Raw genomic sequence first — 16372 nt, forward strand, 5'->3', positions numbered from 1 at the left:
CCTTAACTATTGTACATTTATTTTGTATTTATTCTGCATATACTTACATGTGTACATGTGGTCTCTCCTGATAGACTGTAAGCTCCTTGAAAGCAAGCAGTTCAATTTATTTTTTGTTTTTGTATCCCCAGCACCAATGTAGTACCTTGCCTGGCACAGAGTATACACAATAAATTCACTAAAATAAATTTTTTCTTATCCTAGGCAAAGAGCAAATCTATGTGATAGTACAGTGGTGGAAACAACATATAAAATTAAAAACCATGGACATTATTAACAAGTTTTTTCTGTGGACTGCAATTTGTCTTACCTCTTATGTATAAGATAGTCCTCTAAAATGTCAAGGCAGCGCACCATCTGGGAGAAGATGAGCACTTTATGCCCACCTGCTTTCATTTTTGGAAGAAGCTTATCAATGAGGACCAATTTGCCAGCAGACTGGATCATTGCTTGAAGATGAAAGTCAGGAGCAGCTGGGTTATGTGTTTCTTTAAATTCCCCAAGTATTTTCTCTTCAGCACCTGTTAAACAAATATGAGCACACATAAGCAACATACAAGTATAGTCAACTCCTGACTGTACACATATTCATTATCTGTACGGATGGTTATCTATGTAGCTAAGGAAAGGTATCACAGCTTGTGCTCTTAATCCATCTAATGAACACACAAATAATATATGAAACTTGAATACCTAGAGCAGAAAAGTTAAGCATACTGTAAAAGAGGTGACAATGTGTTACAGTTTGCAATTCTACTGAAGATACCTTTGATAAGATAAGGGTGGTTACAGCATTTTCTGAGTTCCATCATAGTGTTAACTAAATTAGGTACATTAGCCTGTCCTGCTCCTTTGGATAAAAATGCAAAATTCTTTTCCAAGATAGCCCGGTAATATTTCTTCTGAATATTAGTAAGTTCCACTTCAATTATGGTTTCCTCCTTAGGAGCCAACTTCTTTTCTACATCTTCTTTTAATCTTCTCAACATCATTGGTTTTAAAATGGCTTGAAGCTTTTGCACCTGCAGAAAATGTTACATAGTTGTAATGGATATTTATATAAAAATAACAACAAAGATAAGAAATTTGATGTCCTTCATTTAGAAATTACCTGTTCTTCTGTTTTAAGATCCCCAAATTCTTGCATGAAAGTTGATTCAGAGGGAAATCGTAAGGGTTCAAGGAAATGAAGAAGACTGAATAGTTCTTCAACTGTATTCTGAAGTGGCGTACCAGTCAAAAGCACCTTGTGTTCCTATATCAAATCAGAATAGTTCACACATCATTTTTTCTAAGCACCTAAGTCAACTAAAGACTTGCTCTTACCTTTTCAAAAACACATTTGCATATGTAAGAAACATAGTGTACCCATCATGTTCTTCAAAATTGAGTTGAAAATTCATCTCTAGCAAGTCCTCCCTAATTAACTTTACCTAAATGATAATACTTTTATTGTGTATTTCTTGAATGTTTCTTTAATACTATGTTAATTTCTACCTGTTGATATGGTGCTTATGTAATAAAACTCACTTCACAAGTATCATCAGTTTCTCAACTGGAAGACAGTCTCTTTTTAAGAGCTGGAGCAATGGCTATTTCTTCAGTAACTTCACATAATTAAAATGAACAAATATTTACCAAGTATCTACTATATGCTCATGGAACTTACAATCTAGTAGGGGAATATAACATATAGAAATCACTGTAATACAAAATAGATCTTAATAAGTGCAGTAAAAGTAAAAAGTGCTATGTTAAGTTTGAAAAGGGAAAGGTATTTTCTGCATTTTCATAGGAAAGGTACACATGAGTCTACTCCCTAAAGAAAGGGTAGGATTTCAGGAGGCTAGAGGTAGGGGCAGTTAAAAAGGAGAGGTGAAGTCTGGATCCTAAACTAACGAAAGTACAGAACTCTACCTATTCATTTTTGTACTTGAATAAAGTTAATCCTGTGGCAAAAAAAAGATAGGATTCCAGTTTTTATTTTATATAACTAAAATACAAGTGTTAAGAACTGATTAGAATAAATCAGTTAATAAGCACTTATTAAATGCCAACCATGTGTACAGCATTATGTTAGGAGGTGCAGATACAAAAAACAAATGTTAATATGGTCCCTGACTTCAAGAAGCACACACTCTAGCTAGGGTTAGGGTCAGATTGTAAAGGGCTACAAATGCCAAATAGAAGAGTATGTACTTCATCCCTAAAGTAATATTAAGCCACCAGAATTTATTAAATAGGATAATGACATGGTCAGATCTGAGCTTTTGGAAAATCAATTTGGCAGAAGTGTGAAGGGCAGATTGGAGAGATGAGAAATCAATTAATTACTATAATTCAGTTAAAATCACTTCTATTTTTGAACTTTTTTTTTCTAACTAGGAAAATAAATTCCCCCAATTTTTATGTTGTCACCAGGAATTACAACTCAGAGTTTCTTATTCAACAAACACTAAAAATGAGACAGTTTAAAAAGAAAATTTATTATTATTGATTACCATTATGCTAAGATATAGAATCTATCTACAACAACATACATGAAGAAAGCTATATATCTAAAAGCTATGCATGTTTACAAGATTCTTCCATGATTTTATACCTTAGAGCAGGGGATCTTAACCTTTTTTGTGTCATGGACCCCCTTTGGACAATCTGGTTAGCCAATAACTAGCATTAAGTGTTTTCTATGTGTCAGACACTTTATAAAGTGCTGGGGATACAAAAAAAGACAAAAAATAGTCTCAGCTCTCTATGAGCTCACAGTCTCCAGTGAAGCCCTATGGGCCTCTTCTCAGAATATTTTAAAATGCATAACATTAAATGAAAAAGGTCAAAAAAGAAAACTAATTTTACTTAGTTATCAATTTTTTTTAAAGCTTATAGACCCTAGGTTAAGAACTCTGCCTTAAAGCATGTGATCTGATTTTCCTATGGTTTGCATAGCAATATATATACTGAGTGATTAAAAATTGTGTAGTTAAAAAAATTAACACAACTAGGATAAGAAAAGAAGTAGTCAAGTGGGAATTAAAAAAAAAATTTGCATGAAATATGATGTCACTAACTAGACATCGGTAGAGAGACTAGCACCACCCTGAGGGAACCCAAATATTTCCTTTCTCTAATCAACACAATGTCTTATTGTCTAGTTCCCAGCAAGCACACGTTGCCTATTATCATCTGGCTGCTGACTGCACATCTGCAGGTATCCCAGGCCTCATTACATTCTAACCCTTGGACATACCATCCTCTTTCGAAGCAGACTACCTACTTTACCATTACTCCTTAACATCCTTGGCACCTAGCTGTATGTTCTATTACTTTCCCTGCCTAAATAATATCTGGCCTTTCCACCTGCCATGAACCAAACATGAACATGACCCCTCCTTTATGTGTTGTGTCCCCCAATTTGAATGTGAGCTCCTCAAGAGAAGACACTTCCTCAATTTTCTGTGCTGAGCACAGCATTGTGCACAGAGCAACGGCTTAATAAATACCATTTCATTCCATTCTATTTTATTTCATTCCATTCCATAGGTCTACAGCTAGAGAACACCTCAGATCTCAGAAACCAATTAATACAAACAGACAGACATTCCCCGAATAAGTGGTTAAAGGATATGAATGAACAGTTCTAAAAAGAAGAATTATAAACCTTTATCATATGAAAGACTGTTTCAAATCACAAAAAAGAGAAAAGTGTCAGACAACTCTGAGGTTTTCACCCCCCATCTAACAAATTGGTCAACATGACAAAAGATGAGAAGAGTAAATATTGGAGGGGCTATAGGAAGAGGAAGACTAGCAAACGGTTAGAGAACTTTCAAACTGGTCCATCCATTCTGGAAAGCAAATTAGAACCATGCTATTAAAGTAACTGGGGCAGCTAGGTGGCACAATGGATAGTGCCAAACCTGGAGTCAGGAAGACCTGAGTTCAAAGGTGGCCTCAGATACTTAGTAGCTGTGTGACCCTGGGCAAGTCACTTACTCCCATTTGCCTTAGTTTCCTCATCTGCAAAATGAGCTGGAGAAGGAATTGGCAAACCACTCCAGTATCTTTCCCAAGAAAACCTCAAATGGGGTCATGAAGAGTTGGATGTGACTAAAACAACTGAACAACAACAAAGTAACTAAAAGTACCATATCCTTTGACCCAGAGAGCCTGGTGCTAGGCATTGTACCAGAGAGGTATAAAAAAGAAATAAAAGTCTCATGTACATCAAAATAGTTATAGCTGCTCTTCTTTACAGAGGAGTAGGACTACAGGTGTAGAACACTGTATGTGTTGTTAGACTTCGTTGGTTAGTTTTTCTGAACTGCTTTTTCCCTTCTTTTTTTTTATCCTTTGTTATACAAGATGGTTCTTGGATAATGGGGGTGAAGTGGGGTTGGACATTATGGGAAATGCTGGTGATATAAAAACAAAAGATATTAAAAATATAATTGCTCATTTGCTTTTAAATTCTAAACCTTTTCAATGGAAATTACATTAATTAAAAAGAAAAAGACAAAAACAAAGCCCCACAAAAATAAAGCCCCTAAAATACTTCCAGTATTTGAGGAATTTAAAATATGTTAAAAACACAAATATCTAAATACAAAATCAAGAAATCAAAAGCAAGAAAGCTTAAGGTCATAGTTAATAGTAAAATAAATATAATCTCAACATTTTGAGAAATAAGGTTTAACCCTGTCCCTCCACTTGACTAAAAAATTTCAATATATAAATAGGTAACAAACTGAATCAAAGTTAAAAAAGAGTTTACTCACCAGATTCATGAGTTTCAGACCTTCTAGGAGTTTGCAATTTTTATTCTTTAACCTATGCGCTTCATCAATAATCACACATCGCCATTCAATTGCATTGAGCTCTCCACAGCCTCCCAGAATCATTTCAAAAGTGGTGATTATGGCCTGGAACCTGTATGCTCCTCTAATAATACGCCCCTAGAAGTTTATTAACAAATTTAACAAATTGACAAAACATCTTAGAGGCCACACTTCAGGTTTCATTTCATTGTCACTAACAGAAAATGATAATTTATCTTATGTTATACGCTTTTTTCCATAGATAGGTTAAAATCTAAGAAAATTATTTGTATCATAAAATCTTGAAAACTTGTAGCAAATTAATCAAAAATTATACGGCTATGAGCTTTTTCAAGAATATGATTCTATATGTTTACAAATAAATTTGTGGATATTATGTAATTTATTATAGTATTCAAAGAATTCTTTCTAGGAATATACACACATATATGTATATATGCATACACACATATAATTTTTAAGAATATATATTTTATTTAAACAACAACAAAATTTGGCCAGATTTTTTTCAAAATGTGTTTATTTTTTACAGATATACTGCAGATGTTGGTCAAAAAATCTAATGCTAACATAGTCCACTGTAAACTAAAATGCCAAAAACTAATCATTTACAGTGTGACTATATGTCTGATTTCGTAATTTTCCTTGTAGTGACTGACCTTGGAAATTAAACCAGGAACATCTTAGAAGCAAGAATGAGGGAATCATGTGTTCTGATTTATCTCAACATTAGACAGTCATCATCAGGGCAATACTAGACATGAGCCAATTGTATACTAGGCATAACAGACATACTATTAATAAGTCTCTAAAGAAATCACATTTTTCATTAACATCTTCTGGTATTTGTTTTACAGAACTGGAGACAGAAGACCTGGCTTTGAATCCTGCATCAAATTTTATGAAAAAACAAAGTAGTGAATTTGGAGTCAGAAATCCAGAGTTAAAACTGAACCTCTATCAATTAATACATGTGTGACCATGGACAAATCACTTAACCTCTCTGAGTCTCAGTTTCCTCCTGTAGAAAATGAGGGGGTATGATATCAAATGTTCCTTTACTTCTAAGTATATGATATAGTATGAACCTCAAATTCTTCCTCTATAAAATGACAGTAACAATACTTGCACTGCCTCCTGTTTTACAACAGTGTTGTTGTGACGAAAGCCCTTTGCTGTTGTTGTTGTACAAAATTTAAAGTGTGGCATTAATGTAAGTTGCTGTTGTGTTGTTATTATTATAAGCAGCAGCAGAAAGCTGAGATAAGATCCCTAAATAACTACTCATATCAATTATTTTCTCGACATTGATTTGAGGAATTTGTAATTCTACTACTAGGCTGATATCAATACAGTTCTACAAACTTTCAAAAAAGCATGTCTGGTATTCATCATTAATAGATCTTATCATACTGGATAAACAATTTACAGTGACACACCTTTTTAAAGAGGAAGTTTTTTGTTGTTTTTTTAAGTGAGGCAACTGGGGTTAAGTGACTTGCCCAGGGTCACACAGCTAGTAAGTGTCAAGTGTTTGGTCTGAGGCCGGATTTGAACTCAGGTCCTCCTGACTTCAGGGCTGGCGCTCTATCCACAAAGAGGAAGTTTTGAACGTATGTTTTTCCTAAATTTAAAATTAAAATTAATAATAATAATAGCTAACATTTATATAGCACATGCTATGTAACACAAACTGTCCTTAGTGCTTTACAATTATTAACTCATTTGATCCTCACAACAACCCTGGGAAATATGTACTATTATTGTTATCATTTTACAGATGAGGAAGCTGAGGCTAGCAGAGGTTAAGTGACTTGCCCAGGGTCACACAGCTACCAAGTGTGTGAGGCTGGATTTAATCTCAGGTCTTTCTGACTCCAGGCCTGGCAATCTATCCACTGGAACCACCAAGCTGCCTAGAATCATGTCTCAGTACATGAGACATGTTCAATCAATTTTAATATGGAATATTTTAAGATAAAATAATTTAGGTAGTATAATTTTTAAGATATCACAATGAATTATGATTTTTTTACTTAGTGAATAGACATGTTTGTTATACACAGCAGAAATATGAAGATGCTTTGCTGCCATATTACAATGTGAATTACATAAAGCAAATATCAAAATGAATCACAACCTTGAGATCAAATTCCTTAGCTCTTCAGAAACTAGTTTCTTTCCTTTTAAATACAGAGGGTTGTAGTAGCTTTATGACCCTGGGCAAGTCACTTAACCCTGACTGCCTCCACAAAATAATGATGATGATAATAATAATAATAATAATAATAACAATAATGATGATGATGATGATGAGAGGGTTGAATTATATCACCTCTAAGATTTACTCCGGCTCTGAAATTTTATGATTTCTATCTCATGGTTGAAAAAACACCACCCCTGGAGTCCAAATCCATCTCTCATTCTTACTATCTGTTTAACCCTATGCAAGTCATTTACCTCTAGGAATCTGAGTCTCCTCATCTTGTAAAATAAGAGGGTTGGGTTAGGTGGCCTCTGATGTCCCTTCTAGCTCTAGATTTATACTCCTATTATTAAGAATAAGATACCATATACAAAAATAAATAGTAAGATGTCCTGATCTACATGGAGGTTGAAGAAAGGGCTGAAGTGGTTAAAATCAGTTTTCAGTAATGTGCTTAGAAATACTCAAAAAATTCCAGAATATTTATTAAAATTTGCATGGAGCCTTAAAGTAGATAAAAATAGCTGTGGCTATAGAAACAAAACCAGTCAATTTTGCTATTTCATATCTGTAATAAGTAGATAATCAGATGTAAATGAAAGGCAAAATAACAGATTAATAATATAATAAAAAATCACCAGTTACCACCATAATTATACCTCAATTTTAATACAGCAACTCTTTAAGTACTTTCATAATTTTGAAGGCTCATAGTACCAAAGGATTAATGAAAGCATAAAATATTATGCTAAGATATTTATGAAGTAGAGTGTTTTATTTCTTAATTTTAACTAATTACTTTCAACAAAAATGTAAATGTCCTTCCCCCAAGATTAAAATCTCCCTTTTCATGTTTTCTGGCCTATACTTACTTCCAAGAAATTCTTTCTTATGATGCTTGTTCACATGTTCGTGTCCTGTGTGTTTGGGGTGGGGAAAGACGATAAATCCCCAGAATGAATGGTCAAAATAAAACAGGAAATGTGGCTCCAGGAGACAAAAGAGTAAACCATTCAAGCACTGTTTAATAATAGTGCAGTTAATTTTTTTTGTGCCAAAGATCTAATTTGAAGGAGAAAAGTGTTTTGGTGGCAGCTCTTATCAGAACAGAATGGGTCCTGCCTGGCTAAGATTGCAAATGTATAACTTTGAACTGAGAAATTAACCATATTAATTGCAGAGAAATTGTCTGAAATTATCACAAGCTAAATGGATCCCAAATTCAATTTTCACTTAGGAAAAATATTTTAAAACTCAGCTAGCTAGAATATTTAATTCATTTAAAAATAATTTAGTGAAAAAAAAGAAAAAAGAAAAAAATAATTTAGTGAAAATTGCCTAATTTTCTACATAAGTCTATGATGGTGGAAATCAGAACAGTTCTTATTTTAAATAGGATACCGAATGAAAATGCCTATAAATTGGTTAATTTGTTATTTCACAATTTTTGTGTTCATTATTTAATTGAACAATAAAAAAATAAAAATATAATTTATAAGTAAAGTAAGATTTAGGAAGGTAATTAAAATTTATCCATAGCTTTAAATGTCAATAGTAGGTATTGCATATACTCCTTTTCCAATCTGTCTATTTAAACAGGTTTTTTTTTTCTGAAGCAAGAAACAAAAGTACCATTATAAAATACCTGTGAGTCCCTGAAGTACATTTCATACTGCTGTATCATCTGCCTGCTAACCAGGCTCCCATGATATACCACAACATTAAGATCAGTCCATGTGCGAAATTCTCTCTCCCAGTTTGTAATAGTTGAAAGCGGTGCAATGATCAGAAAAGGCCCCCGTATTCCGGTAAGAAGTATTTCGTAGAGGAATGTAATTGATTGAATTGTTTTGCCAAGACCCATTTCATCAGCTAAAATGCAGTTTCGTCTGAAACACACAGATATATTTTCTATCAAGATACTATAGAGATATCACTCTTTATGTAGAAATTTTTCCCAAGACTCAATATACTGAAATTATGAAAGTGCAAATTAAAACACCACTATTTAGAACTTATCAAAGTTGAAACAGTGGAGAGTATGTTGAAGACTTTTAATATTAGTACTATGTTGGGAATATAAGGAATAGGACTGGATCTATGACTTCAATGATGTGGAACTAATTAACTCCTAGATGAGAAACTCTCTTTACCAATGCAATTTATAATTTTAAAGAGATTAAGTGATTTGCCCTAAATTGCATAGCCAGTATCAGAGGTGAAACCTGAACCTAAATCTTTCCTGGCTTCAAGGTAAGCCCTCTATCTACCTCTTCATTAGTCTGGAACATAAAACTGAATAAAATTGTGTTTGTTGTTATTCCAGAACAAAGATACTACTGTTAAGTTCCAGTGTTAATGTGAAGCTTTCCCTGACTCTCCTAGTTTTAAGTAACCTTTCCCCACTATATTATCTTATAGCATTTTGTCTGCACATAGAAATTATTAAAAAAATATATAAAACTGAACTAAACAAATACACTGCAACATTTTTGTTAAAAAAAAAAGGGGCTACATTATCTTTATAAATAGTTGTTTCAAGGGATATGATGGACTGCCCCCATCCTTCCCTTACAGGATATCTGAATCCTTATAACAATGAACTGTGTTATAATGGGATTCTATTGCATTCCTGTCTTGAATAAAATCATAAGAGATTATACTGAAAGTAATAACATAAAACATATTTGCCAATTTTTTATTGGAGTTATCTTTTGGGAATAATAAAAATTAATGTTCATGAAATGTAAAGCAGTAGAATGACATTTTCCGGTTGTCAGGAACTACTGGGGACCTAGGGAGAGCCATTATCACTGAATTTTGAAGAGATACTTAAATTATCTGTACCTCATTTTACTCATTGTAAAATATGCATTAAATTTATCATTACTAATTATCTCTGAGAAATATAATATGGATAAAATTGTGATATCTAATAATTATTATGTAAAATTTTAATGTTGACATTGATGTAGTTATTTGCTTTTGCTGTCCCCATTACTGTCTTCCTTTTCAATATGGAACTATTTATTTTCTCTCTGCATCTCAGTGTGAGTGGTAATAAGAGATGATACCTACAAAACATATTGAGTAACTTGGAAGATAACATTTTGGAAATTTTTGGAATATCTTGTATTGTTATACAACTAGTAGTAGTATAGTAGTGTATGTCCCCAAAGTCTCTGGGACACCTGTATACATGCTACTTGGGTCTTACATCTTCCAAGTTACTCAAAATGTTTCATAGGTATCATCTTTTATTGCCACCCACAGAGATGCAGAGAGAAAATTAATAGTGCCATGATTGAAAAGGAAGATAGTAATGGGGACAGCAAGAGCAAATTATGTCAGTGTTAGCAGTAATAACTAAAAAAAAACCCTTTACATTACACAAGCTATTAAAGACAAGAACAGCATTAAGACTTTTGGGACATCCTGTATTATTTATTATGTTTCTATATTTTGTACTTTATCTCGGTCTTTAACCCAATTCTAAATGTCTGTTTTAGCTTCCTGAACTCTTACATCAATAAATAGAGCCCTGATCCTTCCAGGTGATGATTCAACTGATGATTCAACAGCTCCAATTACTGCCAAGCATGATAGAAGATAATTTACATCAGTTAAGATAATATTATGAGGAAAGGCAGTCTCTTTACTATTCAAAGGGAATGATTTTTTAATATATTTATCCAATGATAATCAACATACTCATTTCTTTACTTACTGATATGCATAAGGCTAAAAAACCCCTCACATTTGACTTTTAAATGCAACCTAAAATATATTTCTGTGCCTATCTCACTTTAATTAATAACAAAGATTACCAAAACTTTACCACCAATATAACAATAGTGTTTATTTTTTATTTAATATACATGTCAACATGTTACGAATGTTGTGTAAAAACAGAGGACATACCTATTGTACCAATTAAACAATAGCCAATTGAGTCCTTCTAGTTGATATTCCCTGAGCTGGTTGCCATTTTTGTATTCTCTGGAGTGTTCTATTTTTTTCCAAGTGTTAGGAGGAGGACGGTCCTTTGAGGCAGAATAAAAAAAACAAATATGCTTAAAAGAATACTCTATTCATCAACATTTTATAACAGAGTTTTAAAATCTGTTTATTAAAATCAGAGAGGCCTATCTCTAATACATTTAATTATTCTAAGCATTTAACAAACACTATTTTCAACATTCAAGGTATAAAACATTTCTTTCAAGACTATTAGCTAAATAACACAGTTTAAAAGTAAATTATGTTTAAATTTAATTCACCTCCTTTGGCATTTATGAAAATATTTTATTGTTTTACTCTGGACAGGACATGGACTTTCTAGGGATGACAGTTTATGTAGAGAAATAAGACTTTCTATCCTTAGGTCCAAATTAAAAACTCAAAAAATATCTTGGAAACAAGGAAGAGAATAACGAAGGTCAACAGGATTTTCATATTGTCTTTTGCTACAAAAATGATAAAAGGAATATTGTTATTCTGCTCCTTTATAATTTCTGAAACTAAAACTGCCAAAATACTTAATCTAATCTGGGTAAAATATCAGTGAATGAAGACATTTCAAGGAATGAAATACAGTTTCCGTGAACATGGTGCAAGCAGAACTAGTTCCAACCAATTTTATTATAGCTATCTAGTTCAGAAAAATTAGGATTTATTAAAGAAAATGAATTTTATAAAATAATGCCCAGTAATAATAGAATAAACTCCTAATTAAAGAATAACTGTCCTTTTAATGTTTTCTTTAATAAGGGCCTTCTAATATGAATGCCTATTCTAAATCATGCATTTGTGGAAAAGTGCTTCATTCTCATTCAGTGTGGTTTCCTTAAGAAATTAATTTGTTACCAATAGTTACATATATTTATGTTAAAGAAAAAAATCCATGTAAAGATTTTTGCTTTGAACTATTTTATACTTACATGCTACTTCATTTATTAACAACAGTACTACAACAATGTAATTTTGATACCTAAGCAATTATGCATCAAATCAGAGGGGTGTACTTGCTTACTGAACCACCTTTATCAAACAATATACTGAACAATAATTTAGTTGGTGAGATAAACAAAGTACTACTTGCCACATAAAAAATTAGAGAACAAACACTTTCCCTAGGATAGCAGGGCTTGACACACTTCTCTCTTAGCTATTTGAACTCTGCATAGTTGCAGATTTGCAGGGAAGGGGATGGTGTGTCAAACAGGCTGGAATAAGTTTACGTGCTATTTGTGGGGCAACAGAAAGAAGACGTAGTGAGAAGAGAAAAAACAATATAATTGAATCTCTTTTAGAGAGAATTTCCTCCTCTTTTTTCTTCTTCTTCTTTCAATATATGCAAGAATAGCCATATCAAAATAAGGGTCAAGTAGTGACATCCAATCTTTTCTGGCACATCAGCTTAGGAACTACTTTAAACTATTATGATGGAGTTGGGTGAATTTCCAGAAGTAAGTTCACTTGACCTCATCTCTTTACTAAGGAAAATATTAAGAAGAGTCTGACCCCAAAATTATAACCTGGAATAGAGGGATTGAGAACATAAGTTAAAATAATAGCAAGTCTGTCAGATATTTTTGACTTCATTAACAAATTAGATGTAAATCACTTTAGATGTCATTGCTGGGATCAGATGGTACTCTGTCTATAAAACAGAACAAATTCATGATGAAATTACAAAACTGTTTCCAAAACATATAATTTTTCATGGCAACCAGCCACTGCGGCAAGCAGAACAGCATACTGCCAATGTCAAATATCCACAGGAAAGGCTCTCAATATCACTTCCATATATGACAAGTGTATGGATAAGTGGTAGGATCACTGGATGCAGAAACTAAATCAACTTAGGGAAAAAAAACATGGAAGTCAGTATGATATAAGGGTAAGAATATTTAGGGGGTAGTGAGAAGGATCAGAAAACCCAAATTCTAGTTGATGCACTGTCACTAAGTAGCTACACACTAGGGTCAAAGCTCATAATTTCTTTGGGTCTCTATTTCCTTACTTACAAAACGAAATAGATGAAGTAATCTTTAAGGTCCCCTTTGCTAACTCTAAATTCGCTAAATATATTATTTAAAAAATTGGGTTATTATGTTTTCACTAATTTGCAAGTGTTCTTTGAGATGCTAAAAGTTAGAAAGGGAAACCAGTATATACAATTTTTAAACAATTTAGAATGTTAGACACAAAAAAAAACCCTATTAAACTGAGCTGCTAGGGACTTGAGAGAATATTTAGTTATGGATAGAGACCAATTTTATTTAAAGTTCTAAAATGTAGTGATTGGGTACTTTTCTGAATGGAGAAGTTTATTAACTATGGGATTCCCCTACAAACTGGTATTAGTGTTATTTGATATTTAATGGTCTAAAAGAAGTAAACAAAGAAACTTTCAAGTTTGAAGATAATGATATGCTTTCTAGGTAGCACTATGCCAAAATCTCAAAAGGCTATGTGAACAAGCAGGAAAAGTAAGTTTCAATGTGAGCCGATATACAATCCATAAAGGAAAAACACTGTAAAAACAATGAACTCAAATGAATAACTATAAAATGATAGGTTCCCCATAATCAGTTAAAACCAAAAAACCAAGCTACATGAATGTTTAAACCACGAACCAGAATAAGATGTATAAATGGTCCACAGAAGAGCAACTTAAAATGTTCTAAAAATGTTCATGGTAATGGAGAACCTTTTATGTATGAGGGCAAATTAAAAGTGGGATTCTACTCAGTAAATACAAATGTTTAATATAGAGTAGTCAAAATTTACAAATCAATCGACAACAATTAAGCATTATTTTGTGCCAAAACAATGCTATATACTGAGTATACAAATGCAAAAGTGAAACAGTCAAAGAACTTACATTTTACTAGGGGATACAACAGATATTGTGGAGCAGTGGCAAGGGAAGGGAGCTTTGGTCTAAGAATTGTGAGTATAAAGTCACTGTTATAAAATTAAGAAGGAAGTGAACAGTACAGAAATGGAAATTCTTAACAAATCCTAGAGTACTAGAACCAAAAAAACCCAATAAAGTCTGAAAGAGGCAGTTTTACAATAAGCAAGAATTATTACTTTACATAGTGGAGACCCCTGGTATTACTGACAAGAAGAATATTAGAAGAAGGGTATAAGGTAAAGCTTTACATGTCCGTATTCTAGTACTTTCTTATTACCCATTGCCCTATACTATGCCAACTGGCATTGTCACAGCTAGATATCAGTACACTTTATCATTCTGGATCAGGTAAGAAATTATGCAGAAACCTAACAGTATTTGATCTTTCCTAATATTGAAACAAATCTACATTACTATTACATAAGCAATGACGTGACACAATTCTGCCACATATCCTGTTTTATCTAAGGTTTCTTTTGGGATTTCCCATTTTATAATGAGAATAGTTAAAAGCATACTGGATGTGACGTCAGAAGATGTAGACTGAAATGCCAGTTTAATCTTGGGTAAATCACCTCTCATCCTGGGTCCTCAGTTTCTTCATCCGTAAAGTGAATTGACTAACAGGTGTTAAAGTCCTTTCTAATGCTAAAATCTAATCTTCCCCAAAATATGTTAGAAATTCTGTGTTACTCTTAACTTTCTCCTTTAAATAAAGATTAAAAAATGAATATTTAAATATTGATTATGGCAAATTTCCAGATTACTACTAGTTATATATTAGCTTCTTTTTTCTTAATCCTGGATATTTTGAGCTTTTTCCCCTTTCAACTGTGCAAACCTTTTTTTTTAGTAGATGGCATAGTTTCTTAAATGTACCTGCTACTAACAGTTATATGTTCATAAAAATTCAGCACTGTTTCTTTCTACTATTTGCTACCTTTACCTCTTTGAATAGGAGATCTACTTTTCAGTTGGAACTGATTAATATTTTGCTATGGTGCCTACATATTTTTACCTACTTTACAAGGTGATAAGGAAAGTGATTTATAAACCTTAAAGTCTTATGTAAATGCTCATCACTGTAACCAGGAATACTTCAAACATCCGCTTTTTTGCCAACGTAGTCAACTCCCTTCACTGAAGCCAAGTGCTACCCCTCTGTGACTAAGGAGGAAGCCTTCAGGAGCTGTGGTGGTCCCAAAATTCTCACCCTCTGACCAATCTGGTGATGAGCTGCTCAAACTCAAGTCATCTAGTCTCCAGATGACAGATACAAAACACACATCACTGAGCTAATATTCAAGTCTTTTGAGTTTGATAGGGTCAGACAGAACTTATATTCTGCAGGAACCGTCTTTTAAGAACCCAAGGTCACCTCTGTACCATGATAAGATATCCTAGAATAGAGTTTTAGTGAAAGATCATCAATATTAATAATGAATACAAACTAGTACTTCTTATAACATTGTTACCACATGATTGACTCTCTAAGATATGCCCTTTTTAAACAATTCTTAAACAAAATAGCACACTTTAAAAACATCTGTAACAACAAAGTGGTTTCCTCACAGTTCTCAGTGACTCAAAAACATATGCTCCCTCACTCAAATAATTAGGGACTACTTTTATATAATTATATATATATATATATATATATATATATATAAATGATAATTATTTAGTTATCTAATTGATAAATCTTTCCCTTATAACTTCACTTGACTTAATGCTATTAAGCATTATATTCTAATATAATAAAACATTTCAAATTATATGTTTTTAATCAAATAAAGTTTAACTTTCATAGATGCTCAATATCTGTTTGCTGATCAGAAAGATAACCTGACAAAAATATGCTCCACATTAATTTCTAAGTGTCTTTACTTTGCCTTACTGGGTTAAAAGTTAAAAGCAAGAAAGCAGGTAGAATATAATATAAACATCATAATTGTTGAATTCTAAGTACTGCTGACAGGGTAAACTGACAAAGGTAACAAGATCATTACTGGTGCTGTCTTTAAATACAAAGGAAAATGAGAAAATACAAGAAAAGTAAACTTAGGCTAGAAAGCAACCTAGTATGAACTAAATCAACAGCTAGCATCAGGAAGGTATCAAGGCTTTTTGAAGATAAGGTATCTGTAACCCAGAGATGTCCTTACCAAATGCCGAGAGTCAGGCCTCGAGGCTTGCAGTTGTTCAAATTCTTCTATTTTTGCTTGATCTACATCCTCTTTCAGTTCCCATGTACTATCTTCATATGGCAATGAGCACCATTTTACCAAGTAGTAAATTACAGGCTGTAAAAAGCAAATCATTTAAAAACTTTACCAGTGTAAAAAAGCCATTGTTAAAACTAAGAAGTTAAAAACATTCTGAGTATACTAAAATATTTTTAAAAAA

General features: G+C 32.8%; 1 protein-coding gene across 10 annotated transcripts in view; it reads right to left on the reverse strand.

Moving 5' to 3' along the window:
- Positions 1-16372, reverse strand: part of CHD9 (chromodomain helicase DNA binding protein 9) — a 247294-nt gene that overhangs the window by 75558 nt on the left and 155364 nt on the right. For all 10 annotated transcript variants that reach the window (XM_027869724.1, XM_027869722.1, XM_027869720.1 and 7 more), the window contains 7 exons: positions 16132-16269; positions 10963-11084; positions 8687-8930; positions 4776-4952; positions 1112-1255; positions 767-1022; positions 311-521 (listed from right to left, as the gene is read on the reverse strand). In XM_027869724.1, the coding sequence (XP_027725525.1) occupies positions 311-521; positions 767-1022; positions 1112-1255; positions 4776-4952; positions 8687-8930; positions 10963-11084; positions 16132-16269 (1292 nt within the window). The remainder of the gene's footprint in view (positions 1-310; positions 522-766; positions 1023-1111; positions 1256-4775; positions 4953-8686; positions 8931-10962; positions 11085-16131; positions 16270-16372) is intronic.

Source organism: Vombatus ursinus, unplaced genomic scaffold, assembly GCF_900497805.2.
Source record: "Vombatus ursinus unplaced genomic scaffold, bare-nosed wombat genome assembly UNPS02014793.1, whole genome shotgun sequence".
Classification (NCBI taxonomy): domain Eukaryota; kingdom Metazoa; phylum Chordata; class Mammalia; order Diprotodontia; family Vombatidae; genus Vombatus; species Vombatus ursinus.